General features: G+C 39.5%; 1 protein-coding gene across 1 annotated transcript in view; it reads right to left on the reverse strand.

Annotated features, from left to right (window-relative positions):
• The window catches only part of slc9a8 (solute carrier family 9 member 8), an 88,091-nt gene that overhangs the window by 28,795 nt on the left and 42,204 nt on the right, over positions 1 to 17,092 (reverse strand). Inside the window, exons 6-8 of the mRNA XM_084069900.1 lie at positions 13,556 to 13,657; positions 12,716 to 12,750; positions 1,198 to 1,341 (exon numbers count right to left, since the gene is read on the reverse strand). Coding sequence (XP_083926026.1) covers positions 1,198 to 1,341; positions 12,716 to 12,750; positions 13,556 to 13,657 — 281 coding nt within the window. The remainder of the gene's footprint in view (positions 1 to 1,197; positions 1,342 to 12,715; positions 12,751 to 13,555; positions 13,658 to 17,092) is intronic.

Genomic DNA, 17,092 nt, shown 5'->3' on the forward strand with positions numbered 1-17,092 from the left:
CGTGTGCCCAATTCAAAGACGGCAGAAGGCAGATAAAAGAACAGAGCCCGGATAAACCGATCTATCAGTCTGTATAGACTAGACTAATATTTAGTCACCAGCTCTTGTTAACTCTTTGCCTGCCATGGACAAGATTTCTCGTCAGATTCTGCTATGGCGCAGCCTGCCACTGACGAGAATGACGAGATTTGTGTTTTCAGTGGTCTTCCACCAGATGGCGCTGTTATCTAGCCTATGAATGATGCTTCCACTGCCTGATGACGACAGACCGCGAATTGACGTCACTTAAAAAAAATTAAAGCTTGTTTACTTCCTGTTTATTTACTGTGGGGATATGGCTATATCTCCGTTCCTCTTGCTTTACGGCAAAAAACAAGCCACATTCAAATGGCCACAGCTGGGCAACGGATTAGATCTGGAGATACCGGGTTTCCGCACAACAGCGACGATATCATTTAGGTCAGTGGTTCTCAAACGTTTTCATGCCAAGGACCCCCAAAATGGATATTTATTTGGCCGCGGAGCCCCATCCGAAAATGTTTTGTGCCTGGGGCCCCCAAAAGCAAAGAAAATGCTAAAAATATACATATTCAAAGATTGCACACATTTTAGAGATTTTTCAAAAATAGCAGATATACAAGCTCATAGCACCGTACAGAGTTCCGCGCTATGAGCTTGTATATCTGCTATATAGCCAAAGTATAAAATATGGATTAAGTGGTTAAAATGATTGTGATGCGATATAACACATTTTGCTGGGGACCCCCTGGTACCATTTAACCACTTTATCCATTTATACGTTGGCTATTCCAAAAATAGCAGATCTACAAGCTCACAGCGCGTCACTTCGTGCCGCGCTGCGAGCTTGCAGATCTGCTATTTTTGGAAACATTTTGAAAAATCTTTAATGTTTTTTCTGGGGGGTCCCTGGCACAAAACATTTTCAGATCCGCGGCCAAATACATATACATTTGGGGGTCCTTGACACGAAAAAGTTTGAGAACCACTGGCCTGGAGAACGCACAGCAGTGTTCATTTTGTTGACTAAGATTTTGATATTTAGTCGACTAAGACTAGACTAAGACTAAAATAGGACTAAAACTAAATGGTGTGTCATTCAAAAGACTAAGACTAAATCAGAATTTGCTGTCGAAATTAACACTGATGTACAGGAGGCAAAATAGAGGAAAAACCTACTTTGTGAGCACGATGGAGACAGCGTCGTTGAGGATGCTCTCCCCGAACACCAGCATCTGGAGCACGGGGTCCACGTTGAGGGCGTTGAAGATGGCGATGGTCGCTACGGGGTCCACCGCCGAGATCAGGGAGCCGAAGGCGAAGCTGATGGCAAAAATAGAGTTAGTTAAAACCACTTGAACCCTCACATCCCAAAATGGCCGATCTACAGGCTTACAATACCTTGCGGTGCAACACGTTGTGAGCTTGTAGATCAGCTATAAAAGGAATAGTTCACCCAAGAAATGACTTTATTTCTATTGTTTACCTATACCGGTGTTGTCTTTGACTCGCGCAGAGTTTTAGTTTGTAAAATATTCCCTAATGGTGAATTCAGAATCTAAAAATGAAGAAAAAACTTGATGAATAGAATTAATCAGAGACTCCACGTAAACAGCAAAACTATGTATATCAAAGATATGTCAATAAAGTCCAAAACACTGCTCATATTATCAATTAGATTATGTTCTACCGAAGTCCGCCAAATAAGAAGAAAATTAACTTTAAACACACGGAAGCTGAACCGGCTCACGCACGGGCGAACAACTCGCATGGGCGTTCCCGTAGAGTTCAACCGGAGCTTATTGACACAGACACATTCCCAGTCTTTATGGATTAAATTCTGATTTTCAGCATGCCAATAAGACAGATCACTCTAAGTGTACAGACAAAAAAAAATGGTTGGAGCTGTATTACTAGACTTTAGTGCAGCGTTTGATTTTGTAGATTTTTATTATTATTATTATTATTAATAATATTAATGAAACTAAGTGCAAATGGGTTTAGTCCAACTACAATCAATTGGATGAAAAGCTATTTATCCAATAGGCCTGCCTTTGGTTTTAGATAAGTGTTGTTCTACTTTATTTGCAGATGATTCGACTGTTTATTTAGCATCAAACAGCTTACTTGAGTTAAGAAACACACCTCAATCAGAACTGCAACTACTACTTGACTGGATATGTGAGAATAGACTTGTTTTGAATGTAGCAAAAACCCAAAGTATTGTATTCACTGCTAGACATGCCACTAAGGAGGATAATCAGCTGTGCCTATCACTCAAAGACTCAGAGATTGAACAGGTTCAAGAGGCACTTTCGCTTGGTGTCGCTCGATGGACAGTTAACATGGGAGAACATATATAAACACATTGAAACTATTGTAAACAAAATGGGTGGAGGAATGGCATGCATTAAAAGGTGTTCCTCATTTTTTACCCCAGCCTAGTGACACAGGCACTAGTACTAACTCACCTTGATTACTGCTCTACAATTATGGTCGGGCGCAGACAAGAAACATCTGTCTTAAGCTTCAAATAGCTCAGAATAAAGCTGCAAGGCTTGCACTGCACTGTCCATTGGGTGTGAGGCAGACTACTGAGAGATCACATGCCAGTCTCTCATGGCTCAGAGTAGAGGAGAGGTTGGCATGCAATTTAGTGAGTTTATTTAGGAATATTTGTCATAGCAAACAACCAGTTTGTCTGTACTCACAAATACATGTTGTGAGAGATCAACATAGTCACGCTACCAAGCAGGCTACTAGGGGTCACATGGTTAAACAAAAAAAAAACAGAACAAATGCAGTATGCAGATCTGTAATGTATAGGGCAATTACAATATGGAACACGTTACCAACTATGATCACTGAAGCACCCAGTAAGGCTAGTGTTAAGAAACTCCTTAAAAGGACACTTGATCAATTACCCTAATTTGAATTAACTGACCTGTAATGTAATGGATTGTGATGCTTAGTTTTTTTACTTGACTTTTATTGTCTTGAGATTTCTTTTAGCAAGACTGTACATGTTTCAGTTGTGTTGTGTTATATGTATTGTTATGTTTCTTGTGGACCCCAGGAAGAGTAGTTGCTACTTTGGTGGCAGCTAATCTGAATGAATGAAGAACAAAGAATAAAGGTTGAGAACCACTGCTTTAAGAGATGGCAAACACAAACAAGGGACACATCGTCCTCATCATCATCATCATGGTCCAAAACCCATTGGCATTAGTGTGTGGGCAAACAAGATGAGTGGCATGAAGTCAGAGAGAGAGACACACACAAATAAAGACACTGACTATAATGAGCACGTACTGTACTTACATGCACACAAAAACAAGCTACACTACTGCTCTTAAAGCCTTTAACCCTTTAAGACCGGGAACGCATCTGTGTGTCATTTTTAGATTTCTTTGGCTATTCAAAAAATAGCAGATCTACAAGCTTATAGCGCGGCACCGAGTGCCGTGCTATGATCTGCTATTTTCAGCTATTTTCGGGCAAATCTTTGAATATATTCATATATTATTTAAAGCGAACATTTTTAACTCAAATCTTTGAATATATTCATATATCATTTAAAGCGAACATTTTTAACTCAAATCTTTGCTTCTGGTGGGTCCCTGGAAGAGCATATTTTGAGATGGGGGTCCGCGGCCAAATACATCTCATTTTGGGGGTCCTTGACATGAAAAAAGTTTGAGAACCACTGATATTAAAGCATCATTTTTTCAAAAGAACTGTTTGGATTTAGAAGACATTTGTAGAATCCCCAGAAGCAAACATTTGCACAAATGTTCACGGTTTAAAAAAAATAGCAGATCTACTTGTAGATCTGCTATTTTTGAATAGCCAAGGAAATCAAAAAATTACACAGATGCGTTCCCGGTCTTAAAGGGTTAAGAACACAACACGAACACTCAACACATGAGCACAAACAGAAAATAGCCTGCAGCCTCAACTCTTTTCAGAGAAGTCAATGGCTGTGGGAAATGACTCATGACGCATGTTGCAGTCATCTCATGATGGCAAAAATATATATACATATCCTAGTGGAACCCACTAATGGACTGGTTCATAAGTTCAATGGTTCTCAAGTCCCCAAATGGTTATTAAACAAAAAATAAACAGGATTGAAAAACATTTACCTTATCTATAGGCAATAAATAAAGAGAGGTGCAGATGGCTCATTCGAATCATCAAATTAGTTAGATATGATGGATATGTAGCAGCCCAAACAATATTACAGTAATTCATATAAAAACAAAGAGATTAAGATAAGATTAAGACAATAAAGAGTTAAATGAGACGAAGGATGAATCAGTGGACAGATTTTTCTCAATATACCAAGCATCTTCATAGAACTCATCCATACAGTATCAATCTGTTGTTTCCAGTTTAAATGATCATCTATAATGATTAGGGATGGAGCTCGAAAACCGGGTACATTATATACCCGGGCATGAATTTATCGAGACCCGGGTATCGATAAGCTTTAGGCTTGTCGAGCCTGTTATCGAGTGCAGCGGCCCCTGACGTCATGTCTAAACTATCAAAACAAGAGGCGATCAAGAAATAAATCTAATCACTCACGCTGGCACAAACATGTTGGTCTAAAAGTGTATTGATAGCTGCAAGTTGTGCCAAACAGCGCTGCCCAGGTTAACAAGGAAGAGTAATTTTATTGGCTCACTACATCACTATTTTAAGGGGGCTGTAAGCGTCCATTTGGTTCCATTTGTACACTCGGGTGGTTGCGTCGTTGTTGTGTTTACATGTGCGGTGCAGCGGTGAAACAATGGCGTTAACGAGTGAAACGCTCAAAAGTTTCACTCGTCCTCTTCTACCCAATGTAGCAAGTCTCCGTTGACAATTTTAATTATCCAATTGATAATAATCCGTTTGGGATCTCCCTGTGAATGAATAACTAGTGTTGCTGAGCGTGTCCGTCCCTCAGTCTATCGTTGCCGAAAATGGCAGATCTACAAGCTCACAACGTGGTGCGAACAGACGCAGTGTGAGCTTGGAGATCGGCTATGTTTGGTGCGTGACACCGTCGTACGATGAAGTATAAATTGCGCTTTTAAAGTGACAGTACACAAATTAACCGTTTCTTCAATATTATTTTCCAAAAGTAAAAAGGTCACTTGCCTTCTGTCTGTTACTCTGTAAAGTACTGTATTTGAAGGCCCTAGTAAAATGTAGTGCAAGTGATATATTTTGGTTAAAACAAAGAAAAAATTGAAAAAATAAATATGCATTTTTTGTTATAAAGAGTTGAAGAGACATGGAGATTTTATAGTAATTATTACAGTACTATTCATAATATAAAGCCATTTAACACTTATTGCACATTATATGAATGGTTGTTTTAATGATAGGCAAAAATATTTTTAACTTTTGTCATTTTAATTTTAGATAGTTGTCAAACTCACTGTGACAACTGGCCAATAAAAAAAATACCGGTTCTGTTCAGAATTTTTCGTCTCACGTCTTTTTTCTTAATTATAGAAAAAGATCGATAGTGGGCTCGATAAAAGCTCGGTTCGATAAGCAGGCTCGATAAGGTGCTCATTATCAATAAAAATTAACGAGCTCCATCCCTAATAATGATACGCACGCATTTTCACAATTATTTATCTGTGAAACCGAGCAAGTGCCGGTCAGGGTGGGGGGTCCCCAGTTCAAATATGATTATTTTGGGGGGTTTGGGGGGGTCACCCCGACGTTGATCGTCGCTAATGCAGTAAAGATCCGATGAAGACCCATATGGCGTCTAAAAACGTTGACCACCACTACCATAAAAAAAAAAGGAAAACATTTTGTTTGTGTCTAAGACCTACGGTTCAAGAGTTATAGGCTAAAAGGTAAAGTGGGATGTTATAGCGCCACCATGAGGCTGACTGGTGTAATTATTTTTTAATAATTAGGGCACTGGACTATGAACCTACCCTCCAAGTATTGTAATAGTACAGAATTGTTCACTTTGTGATACAAGCATGACATTTGGCACAAATACTCTGCAAGGGCCACTCTTATGGAAAAAGGCACCGGCCACTCAAAAATCCACGATGCGACCATTTTTTCAACATGGCCACCACCTTAGCGGAGCAGATAGTGATATAATCTTTCAGGTTGTGATACAAGGATGACATTTGACACAAACACTCTGTAAGGGCCACTCTTACGGAAAAAGCCACTGGTCCAAAATAAAAGTAGATCAAAGTAGCTTCTATACCACCACCTTCATCCAGCCTTTCTGGGTCCAGGATCATTGGCATTTGATTGATCTCATGAAAGAGTGGAACATTGGTGGCAAGCATGGTGTAGGCATCATGTTGAGGAACATGACGGGTTGGAGGTGATACTAGGGCATCATTATTTTTGTCTTTCTGAAAAAAGACAACATTTCTTCCAATCAGTTTGCCTGTTGACTAACATTGGATTTGCGCTTGGGTTGATTGATTTGATTTCTGATTAACGCCAAGGGGCTATACTTTTACCAACTTAATCAAAGTGATGCCGCACATTCAGGTATGGGATAGATCTAGGTTTGAGTGACCTACACCAAACCCGATCATTCATCCAGTGCCTTTTAAGTCCTGTGTAATCTGTACACCATCCGGGTAAGTATACATGAACAAGTCATCAATAGCCCTGCTTACCCTTCGCTCGGCTCTCCCATGCTGGCATACCCTGTCAATTCAGGCACGGCTATCTAACTACATCTACTTACTATTACTAGCTAATTGATCGGGGCTGTTAGACAGCATTTGTGACACTGATAAGCTACACTATTACTACAGTATTAGTAAAACTGGATCAGCTGAAACTGAACCCCATGCTGAGTTACACAGCAGTGTAAGTGTTGCACTATTGTGCAACTGCAATACTTGCAACAACTTGCAACCATTTCCCCAAAGGCACAGGCCTGCTACCGGTCAGTCCAAACCGCTGAAATGTCTTGCAACTGGTTGCAAGTTGCGACTAGTTGCATTGGTGTGAATTTGCCTCAACATCTTACATGAAAACAGAAATACACCTTGAGTAATGTATAGTCAATATATATATATTTCTAGAGTAGCTAATTTTAACAACTTTTCTGAAAAACATATATAGTCTGAGCTATGCCCACTGTTTTTCAAAAAGAGAGGGTCAATAATAAGAGAGAATCGTCAGTTTGAAGTAGAATGCTTCGGTTCTATGTACAGGTATAGGCTAAATTTGAAAAGTGTGTTTTGGCATGGGGTTATGAATGGATAGAGTGATAACACAGAAAGCAACCACGGCTGCAATGCTATCACATATTTTCTAGAACTAGGGGTGTATACCTTCCCAAAAATCACTATGAGAATTATTCCCCCCAGATGGTAAATGTGGGGTCCTAGCTTACGGACTACATGAACTGAGGGTGGAACCTGCATGATATTCAATTTGTCCCACTTACTGTAGGTAAGAAAATGAATGAATTAGCGATTCTGCAAGACATAGAGGTGCCTCGCATGTAAACAACTGTTGTGGAAAAAGCACCTGCTGCAAAGGTGATATTCATGTATGTAAAGTAAAAAGTTACCCCATGCATTACACACACAACATTTTGTTTATTGAATTTCATAATTCCTATTTTCCTTACAATCATGTAGGCCAAACATGGTATTAAATCTTTAGGTTATTTACAGTGGAAACCTTTGTGTAAGCCAGTCCACTCCAATGAGTCGCAACACAATTGTGCAACTGCAATACTTGCAACAACTTGCAACCATTTCCCCACAGGCCTGCAACCGGTCAGTCCAAACCGCTGAAATGTCTTGCAACTGGTTGCAAGTTGCGACTAGTTGCATTGGTGTGAATTTGCCTCAACATCTTTCATGAAAACAGAAATACACCTTGAGTAATGTATAGTCAATATATATATATATATTTCTAGAGTTGCTAATTTTAACAACTTTTCTAAAAAACCTATTGTCTGAGCTATGCCCACCATTTTCCAAAGAGAGAGGGTCAATAATGAGATAAAACTATCAGTTTGAAGTGGAATGCCTCATTCTGTTCTCTCTATAATTTTTAAATGTGTGTTTTGGCATGGGGCTATGATGAATGGATAGAGTGATAACACAGAAAGCTACCACCACTGTAATGCTATCACATATTCTCTAGCACTAGGGGTGTATACCTTCCCAAAAATCACTATGAGAATTATTCCCCCCAGATGGTACCTGGTACCCATGGCCCACATTTTTTGTCCTGGCTCACAGACTATAATAGTCATGACAAAAACTACACAACACTGTACTATGTGTGTATGTAAGCTGACATAGGACAATATTGGTACAACTCCTGGAAGCTATCTTGAAAAATGTGGCCATGTTGAATTTTTTGAGTGGCCAGTGCCCGAAATGTAATGCACTAATAAATCAATATCAATTAAACTATGCAACCAATCTCTTAGCAAAATACAAGCGCACGATTCCCGGCCAAGCCGGGAATCGTGTGGGAGGAGTAGCGGTTTGAAATAAAGCGGCTTTTTTCCCCCACTAGATTAGAACAATAGTGTGACTATTAACTTGTATATTCTGGACTAGGCTAAGTAGTCAGTTATTTCGTTTTTTTGCTTAGATAATTCATGTGTGCTTGATTTGTCTAGGGACTGGATTTGTAGGTTAACTTCATTTGACAGTAATTTGAAGTGCCAATTAGGGGCAGTTAAGCAACGTATTTTTCCGGTGTCCGTCTTTTGTTGTTCTACTGTATCAATAGAACCGTTCGCAAAAAAACCCACAAGGGAGTCTATCTGCAGGAGGCCATGGTGAGGAAGGTCTGTTATCTTGTTTTATCTCTATTCCTGCTCTTTTTCCTCTTTGCCCTACAGTATGTGTAACATTTCTTGTCACAGAAAGAAACCCCCCTCTTCTCATCTGTCCATCTAGGTCACCCAGTCACCACATTCCTGAGGAAAGGAGGACTCTGGAAGTGACAAACAGCAGTCCAGAAAGCTGAGTTAATTTCCAATCTCTCTGCAATTCATTGCACTTGGATAACCCAATCAATGTTAATTTTGTCAACTAAAACTATGATGAAAAACGTTCGACTACTACACTTTTTCGCTGACAAAAACAACAAAAACGTATCTATGACTAAATCGATGACTAAATATACTGACAATTTCATCAACAAATAAAAACTAGATGAAAATGTTAAGTAGGGACTAGTGGACAAGACATCCAGTAGAACTAAGACAAGTTATTTTATGCTTTATTGCGCGTGGTGTCACGCTTAGAAAATAGCCAATCCGAAGTTCACAATGTGTCGCAGACGCGTTGATCGGCTATTTTCGCAACACAGCTAAGTATGAATCAGGCGTTATGACGCCATCAAGGCCTGGCTAATTTTGTTGACTAAATCAACTGTAAATTTAGTTGACTAAAATCTTACAATATTTAGTCAACTAAAACTAGACAGTAAAACATTTCCGATGACTAAAATATGACAACTAAATGGAATTTTATTCAAAAGACTGACTAAAACTAAATGAAAATGTGCTGTCAAAGGTAACACTGAACCCAATGGAACACCGCTATCCCCGTCATAACCCTACAACTTCAGCCACTCTCCCAGGCTTTCCGGCAGAGGTGGTGGTGGTACAGATTTACTTACAGTTACTTACACTAAATGTTTCTCATCTTTCACTTAAAAGAAGAAGTGTCACACACTCTGGCTCTAGTTTATGCAGGGATGTTTTTATTTTATTTTTATTAACATTTAGGCCTGTTGTTGGCCTTCCTCAGAATCAACTCATTTCTTGTAAAGCCATCAGGCCGAAACGTTTATCAAATAAAGGAAAAATCACTGCATACGGAGCTAGGGTATGTGATACTTTGTTCTTATTTTTAACCCAAGACCTGGAACGCATCTGTGTCATTTTAGATTTATTTGGCTCTTCAAAAATAGCAGATATACCAGCTCATAGCACGGCACCGAGTGCCGCGCTATGAGCTTGTAGATCTACTATTTTCAAAAAATCTTGAACATTTTCTTTTTAGATTTAAAAAAAAAACTGTTCGGATTTAGAAAACATTTTTAGGAATCGCCTCAGGTCTTAAGGGTTAAGTTTGTTCCTGAAGGTCCCGCACCGTCCTCACCACAACGTGTGGTGTGCTTTACCGTTCCTGCCATCTCATGTTTCACTTGCGCCGCGACCGTCCCTCTCTTCCCATCATTGTGCTCTATCATCCCATAGGGTCCACTTGGGAGATTTTCCTTTGAAGAGCTGGACACTCTTTATCAGCTCCTTCACAGAGGCTGGCATTCCTCCCATTCTACTAGGTGACTTCAAACCACCAAGCATCACCTGTCATCACTGAACATCTCCTTATCTCCTCGGAGCTATTAGGCATAGTGTTCTCTAGAGCAGTGGTTCTCAAAGTGGGGTCCTTGGGGGGGTACCAGGGGGTCCCCAGAAAAAAAGTAGCTAATATACAATAATCATTCCCCCCAAAATCCGGCTCAAACGTGGGGGGAAATTCATGCTACTATGCTGCCACCCACTAAAGATCTCGACTCCCTACCTAGACTAATAGCTGATCTTATAAATACAAGTGAGCATAGTTTAACTCCTTGAACACCTTGGTAGTAGTATCCTCTGCCCCCACCCCTCCTTTCTCTGTAAAAACTACTACAGAGTTTTCTACCAATATGTATTGCATTGTATTACTGATTAATTGAGTAATATGGACCACAATGGAAAGCGACTAAAGTACTGGGGTCGAGTACTTTGTCCACCTCTGGTTATTTTAGTTAACTAAAACAACAAACATAATCGAACGTTTCTGGTCAGCTACGGCTATCGTTTTTTTTTGTTGCTTAATTACCCCAACCCTAATTCCTCGCATCATCCTTCTAAAGATATTGACCGGGCTGTGCTCTCTCTCCCTCTCTCTCAGCTCTCTGGCTGCTCTGTGACCCCTCGGCCAGGACAATGCTGCTGCTGCTGCTTCCTCTTTGCTAAAAAGGAAATTGTCTTGAAAGTGCTACTAGAGCACTTCTGCACAGAAGAGCTGCACAGACAGTTACACACCCACATTTACACTCAAAGGGCCACAACCCGGAAAGACGCTCTTCAGCTTTTTTTTGTGTTGTAAATCCTTTTGCTGAAGGGTAATTTCAGGAAAGAGTAAAAAAAAACAAAAAACAACCAGTGGGTGGCAAAAAAAAAAGAAGTACCACTTAAACCGTATTAAAAAATGGATAAAATAGTGGATGTACAAGCTCACAACGCCAGTGTTAATTTTGACAGCAAATTCTGATTTTTGAATAACACACCATTTAGTTTTAGTCCTATTTTAGTCATCTGAAATTGTTTAGTCTTAGTCTAGGCTTAGTAGACTAAATATCATAATCTTAGTCTTTTAGTCTTAGTCAACAAAATTAACACTGCCCAACGCATCCGGTCGGCAATAACTTTACGTCATCAGGCGGCCGGAGCCCACGACCGGAACCTCCGGTGCTGTGCACCTCCAAAATGATTCCCCTAGTTTAACACATTCCCTGCCATTGACGGAGATCTCCGTCATTTAAAAATAGTTAAAAATAAATATATTTTTTAAATAATTTCACACAAAATCAGGAGATAACGCGATCCAAAGATTTACTGCTCCATTCACTTCCTGGTTAAAGTATTTGGGAAATATTCTGTATCTCGGCTCCTGTATTTTTGGCGAAACATTCTATTTTCAACGGTGTATAACAAGCGAGCGGGAGGTCGTGATGACATAATATTTTTCACGGAAGCACAGTGAAACCCTCTGTGATTAGCAACCATCAGGCGATCGATCATACTGGAGATAAATATTCTGTGACGGTTCTTGAAAGATTAGTCAGAGTGCTTAAAAATGCTGGCAGAAGCTACAGCCTGTTTTAGAAAACCCATGGCAGTGAACGTGTTGAAATGTGTTTAAAGTGGTATAATCGTTTCGTTTCTGTTGGTATAATAATCGTTTGGTATGTTCATCTTTTATTCTAACGTGTAGCACGACTAGCGAGACTTAACTAATTGATTCGCATTATGTGGGGAACAAAAACAATGCGACGCCAACTGGAACCCACCACCGTTTTTTCCTTTTCTCCTAAACCGGATCACACTGGTCAGTTTAGAACGAATACCAAGCTTTCCTCCGCGGTGGACTGTGACGCGAGGTTATGTAACTAGAGCAGGGGTTCTCAAACGTTTTTATACCACAACCCTATATTATGAGGGATTTCTTTTGGCGACCCAATCACATCAAACGCCGCCAAATTAATTAAAAAAAATTGAAATACAAAATGTAACTAATTCGGCGGAAGTAATATTAGCGTTTTCTCACCGCCAGTTGATTCATTCAAATCCATAAGAGTGGATAAGTCCATAAGAGTAAAACCGCCGGGGTCATTTCTTTATTTTTGGAACACAGTTGTTATTTGACGCGATATTAAACACGTCTATGGTAATTCAGAACGGGGGGAAAAAAACACGACCCAGGTAGGATGATTGTGTAAATTACGTCAGACTTCGGTGCTCTATATAGGATAGGATAGTGGAGGAAATCACGCAAGGCACAATCTTCAACACAAAGCCAGGAGGAGCCAGTGATCGAAATAGGAATAATGCGTTTTTCCCACTCTCTCTTCAATTCTAGTCTCTTACAAAGTGGACCAGCACACTCACCTGTCTGTCATGGTCATCTTGTAGATCACATCAGCCTGGGAGAGAATGACACACACACACACACACACACACACACACACACACACACACACACACACATAGACCAATTAGCCTAGTGGCATCTAGTCACATGTCCGCATCTATAGAATAGGCAAGAAAATGATCAATGCAGCATTTCACAATTGTTCTGTATAACTATAGCTATACACTTTGTTGTGGAGATGGTGATTAAAGGAATAACTGTCGATGCAATTATTGTTAACCCTGGTTTGGATGACTCTCACAAATCAGATCTATCTCTTTCAGTGTCTGCATTGCCCAGGTTAGATTTTTTTTGTTACTCTGCAACAAATAAGGAATTTAGCTGTGTCTAATCGGACAGTCTGGACGGTTACTGCTAGCCAAAGCAACGTTTGCAGTTATTTCCCTACAGCATCAAAAAGAGTGGAACATATCTACAAGGGATCCAAACTAGTGAAAATAAGCTCACAACGTGTCACGATGCGCACATTGTGAGCTTGTGGATCTGCTATTTTAACTACCTCTTAAAAATACGGTACATATATTTATGATTTTTTTTACGTGACCCATAAAAATGGGTAAGCGTTTGGGAAACAGTGGCTTAGTGGGTAGAGAGGCAGATCACTGGTTCGATCACTGGTCTATGTGTCAAAGTGCCCCTGAGCAAGATACTTAACCATCTGAGCAGCCATCAGCTGGATGAAGCTGAATTTCTAAAAGGTATAAATATTTTTTAGATAAAAATAAATGTCAAAAAAGAAACCAACTATGAACAATTTCTGCCAATACTAAATAAACACCTTTTGTTTTAAAACTCACCTGTCCAAGAAAGTAGATGCCCCCTCCTACAATGAAGGCAGAGATGGCCGTTCCAAACACAGCGAACAGGGTGATGGATCCAATGTTCTGGAAGAAGTTACCCTAAAGATGCATGCACAACATGAACATCACTGCTGTCAGGCAGAAACCTTGCATATCCATATTTAACCCATTGAGACCTGAAGCCGATTCTACATGTCTCCTAAATCTCAACAGTATTCTGAAAAATGTATGTTTCTATATCAGTGGTGCTCAAACTTTTTCATGTCAAGGACCCCCAAAATGATATGTATTTGGCCGCGGACCCCCATCAAAATATTTTGTTCCAGGGACCCCCAGAAGCAAAGATTTGAGTTAAAAATGTTCGCTTTAAAAATATATATGGTCAAAGATTTGCACACATTTTCACGATTTTTTTAAAATAGCAGATCTACACTCGGTGCCGCGCTATGAGCTTGTATATCTGCTATTTTTGAATAGCCAAAGTGTAAAATAATGCTTTTTAGCTCAAATCTAAAAATGACACAGTTCCAGGTCTTTTAAACTTGTTATGTTTCATTGACTACAAGAACAACAACCTAGTCCGGTGACCTCGGAACGAGTCTAAACCCAACCTTATTCCTAAACTTAACGTCAGTAAAACTATGCCTAACCCTTAAGTGAAGCATAGCGTTAGTTCATGCAGGACACGGAAGTCTTACACGCCTCAGCTGTAATCAAATACGGCTTTGCATTCACTACGTAGGTCTCTGCTTGTCTTGCTGCCTGCTTCACTGCTGCTTAGCTGCCTCCTCCAGCCCAGCCTCCACCTTTTGATTAGAGTCTGGCATATAGGCTCAAATACTTGTGATTATATCTGCTAATTCAAATTAATATGTCACTGTATTGCTTATTGTCGATATTGTATCCCTATGGGGGTTTTGCTCAACATTCCCTGATTTTGCTTAGCATGCTGCTTGGACAAAATCCAGGGATCATCTCCAAGAGCGGAGCCTTTAACACCAAGCTTAACTGTACTCCATTTGTTGAAATAAATGGTTAAATCTACTGTTCCTGACTGAAACTTATTACTAACCTTAACCTCAGTAAAACGAATACAAGAATACAAGAACCGGTGGGGTCGAGTGTTCCGCTGGGGGAAAAAAGGGTCCAACTAGGCTGTTACATTGGTAAATGAATGCCCTGTTTCGTCATGCAAGAGCGTTCTTCTTGCGATATCCTGAAAGCTAACCTTTTTTTCACCCTACAGCGACGGTACACAACATGAATAATGGCATGTAGACTTGTGTTTTACATGGTTTTACGTAACATGTTAGCCGGCATATTAAATGAAAAGAAGGGGACATGGCACTCTTAAAATAGTACCAGTTCCATTGTGTGTGAGAATAAAAGCTCACAGGGCCAGACATGGCTTCCATTAAAAACTAAGAAAACTGCTGCCTCAGTACAAAGCTTGTCACATTAAATGGCTTCACAAGACACTGTGTTATGAACAAGTGTTGCCAAGTCTGCTTATTATAAGAGAAATTTGGGCTTGTTTTTTCTGTAAAGGCGCTTTAGACATTGGTAGCTGAGGGTTGCGTTTTTTTTGGGTGTAGGTGCTTATTCGTGTTTCCTTAATGAAGTTGTTTAAAGTAGTGGTTCTCAAAATATATATATATATTAGGGATGCACCGAATATTCGGCCACCGAAACATATCGTCCGATAATAGTTAAAAAATGCATTTTCGGCTTTCGGCCGAAAGGGTTTTTAGGCCGAAAAAATATCACCGAAAGACACCGAAACATATCGGCCGAAAGAAGCCGAAACATATCGGCCGATATCACCGAAAGACACCGAAACATATCGGCCGAAAGACACCGAAACATATCGGCCGAAAGAAACCGAAACATATCGGCCGATATCACCGAAAGACACCGAAACAATGCTATTTTCAAAAAATCTTTTTAAAATCTGGGATAAAATCCAGGATAATCTCATTTATATAATTATATAAATGTTTACATTTTACAATCTTTCAGCAGTCAGTCTGGAATTAATGTATGCATTCAAAAGTGCTTAATAAATGTTTTATGGACCCATAATAGTGATTATTATTTAAGCTAAGTTTTGCCATAATCATGTATTTTGCCATAATCAGGTAGCTGATCAACATTGGTAAACAAATAAATTAATTATATATATTTATCATATTCGGCCTTTCGGTATTCGGTTTTCGGCCAACTGTTTTATATTCTCGGCATTCGGTTTCGGCCAAGAATTTCCCATTCGGTGCATCCCTAATATATATATATATATATATATATATATATATATATATATATATATATATATATATATACACACACACACACACACACAAACATCAAGGACCCCAACTTAACTCATATACTGCCTAGAACGACTAAAACGACTTCTGTCCATAAGCCATGCCTGCCAAGAACGACTAAAACGAATTTTTAAAAAAATTTAAAAAATTAAAAATATTTTTTTTTTTTTTTTTTTTTTTTTAGATTTTTTTTTTTTTTTTTGACCCAAAGACCAAGGAGATATGATTTTTCGAAGATATAGACTCCCATCCACTTCCTTGTTAACTTAAAACTTAAAAATTCTGTATCTCGGCTCCTGAGTACTTTTTTTTTTCAATGAAAAATCTTGGCGGTGTTCAAACAGGCCAGAAATAATTCTGGCAGTGAATGAGTTAATATGCATTTTTATGCGGACCCCCATCTGAAAATAAATTGTGCCAGTTGACCGAATATATGATTTGTGTTGTTAAAATGTTTTTTTATAGTGTGTCTACAAGAGAGCTTGTAGATAGGCTATTACCAAATAGCCGATGTATACAGGTTTGAAGAGGTAAAACTGATTTTGCTGGGGACCCCCTGTGTGTGTGATCGGCCTATTGGTCACTTTTTTGGACTTGTTTTCATATACCTGGCTGCTTGATTCCTTTGCCGCATCTGGCAACACTGGTTATAAACTAAAGGCAATGTTTACACGGCAACACTCCCTGCAGAAAACAGCTCAAGTGTAATGCTAGGTTCACACTGGCAGCTACAAAAGATACAAAGATACAAAGCAAAGCAGCATATCCGTCACAGAGTCACTGTTCAATTGTTGCACAACAAGCTCGTTGACGTCATCAAGTTTGTGTCAGACAAGCAAGAAAAATATAAAGGAAAATAAAGCCTAGGGTCATAAAGAAATAATTAGTTTCCCCCATTAACAAGCAGGACTTGTGTGTTGAGCGAAGGTGAGTGGAAATGGTCAAATAACACTTTTGTAGCTCTGTAGCTGCAGTCGAGGCCAGCTCAACTTGGATTTAGATTTTGTTGCAGCAACAAACGTCAGGTGAAAAAAAGTATGGTAGCCTGTAGCTTTGTATCTGCCAGTGTGAACGCAGCATAATTGTGTTAGAAAATCACGTGCAGACGGAGACGGAAAAGTGATTGAACATGTCATATTGCTCATTGCAGACACACATAGGCCACCCCCCAACCTGCGTACACCCACCCCCTTCTACTTCCTTATAA

The sequence above is a fragment of the Gymnoscopelus microlampas genome (genome assembly GCF_963454915.1).
Source record: "Gymnoscopelus microlampas genome assembly, chromosome: 10".
In the NCBI taxonomy this organism is placed as follows: Eukaryota; Metazoa; Chordata; class Actinopteri; order Myctophiformes; family Myctophidae; genus Gymnoscopelus; species Gymnoscopelus microlampas.